This window comes from Lipotes vexillifer, unplaced genomic scaffold (assembly GCF_000442215.2).
Source record: "Lipotes vexillifer unplaced genomic scaffold, Lipotes_vexillifer_v1.1 C26292982, whole genome shotgun sequence".
In the NCBI taxonomy this organism is placed as follows: domain Eukaryota; kingdom Metazoa; phylum Chordata; class Mammalia; order Artiodactyla; family Lipotidae; genus Lipotes; species Lipotes vexillifer.
Genome location: NW_006784140.1, coordinates 1 through 687, shown reverse-complemented (window position 1 = coordinate 687; position 687 = coordinate 1). Strand labels below are relative to the sequence as shown.

At 40.9% G+C, this 687-nt stretch overlaps 1 protein-coding gene across 1 annotated transcript; it reads right to left on the bottom strand.

The window, feature by feature from the left end:
• Positions 1 to 10: 10 nt before the first annotated feature.
• On the bottom strand, positions 11 to 683 carry LOC103085426 (myosin-6-like; the record flags this gene model as incomplete). Its single annotated transcript, XM_007456551.1, has 4 exons — positions 11 to 59; positions 144 to 289; positions 365 to 541; positions 633 to 683. Coding segments are annotated over 4 exons (423 nt in total), but the record flags the coding sequence as incomplete, so codon positions are not given.
• Positions 684 to 687: the final 4 nt, after the last annotated feature.

The following is a 687-nucleotide window of genomic DNA, read 5'->3' as shown; positions in this document are numbered from 1 at the left end:
TGCCAAGTGCTTGTTCATCTTCAATCTTGCTTTGCAAATTGCTGATTTCAAACTCTTTCCTTTAGACAGAAGAACAAGGCATATTAGTACCCATAAGAATTGAAAGATGATGTCGCATAGAATTTTTTTTCTGGAGTTCCTACTTTTTAAGTTTCTCATCAAGTTGCTGTTTGTCATTCTCTATATCTACTATAGATTCTTGGGCCAATTTTAGGTCACCCTCCAGTTTCCTCTTGGCTCTTTCTAGATCCATTCGAAGTTTCTTTTCTTGTTCTAGAGACCCTTCAAGCTAATGAGAAAATAAACTTTGTTAAAAATTTAAAGTATATTAAAAAAGCCTTTCGGATGGATATTAAAAACACACATCATCCACTTGCTGCTCTAGCTTGGCTTTAGCTTTGGTCAGGGTGTTCACTTTGTCCTCTTCTGCCTGTAGGTCATCCAGGGTCTGCTGGTGGGCCTCCTGGAGGGCCGCCTTCTCCTTGGTCAGCTTAGCTATGACTTCGTCCAGGCCTGCCATCTCTTCTGTGAGGTTTTTCACCTAGGAAGGTTAAGGAAGAGATTATCTCTGCTCTAAAGCAGCTTAGTTGATGGCAGAGTCTCTATACGCTGTATACAAATATATTTCATACCTTGTTCTCTGTGGCATGTTTCTCCTTCTCAACCTTGGCCAGTGTCAGCTCAAGG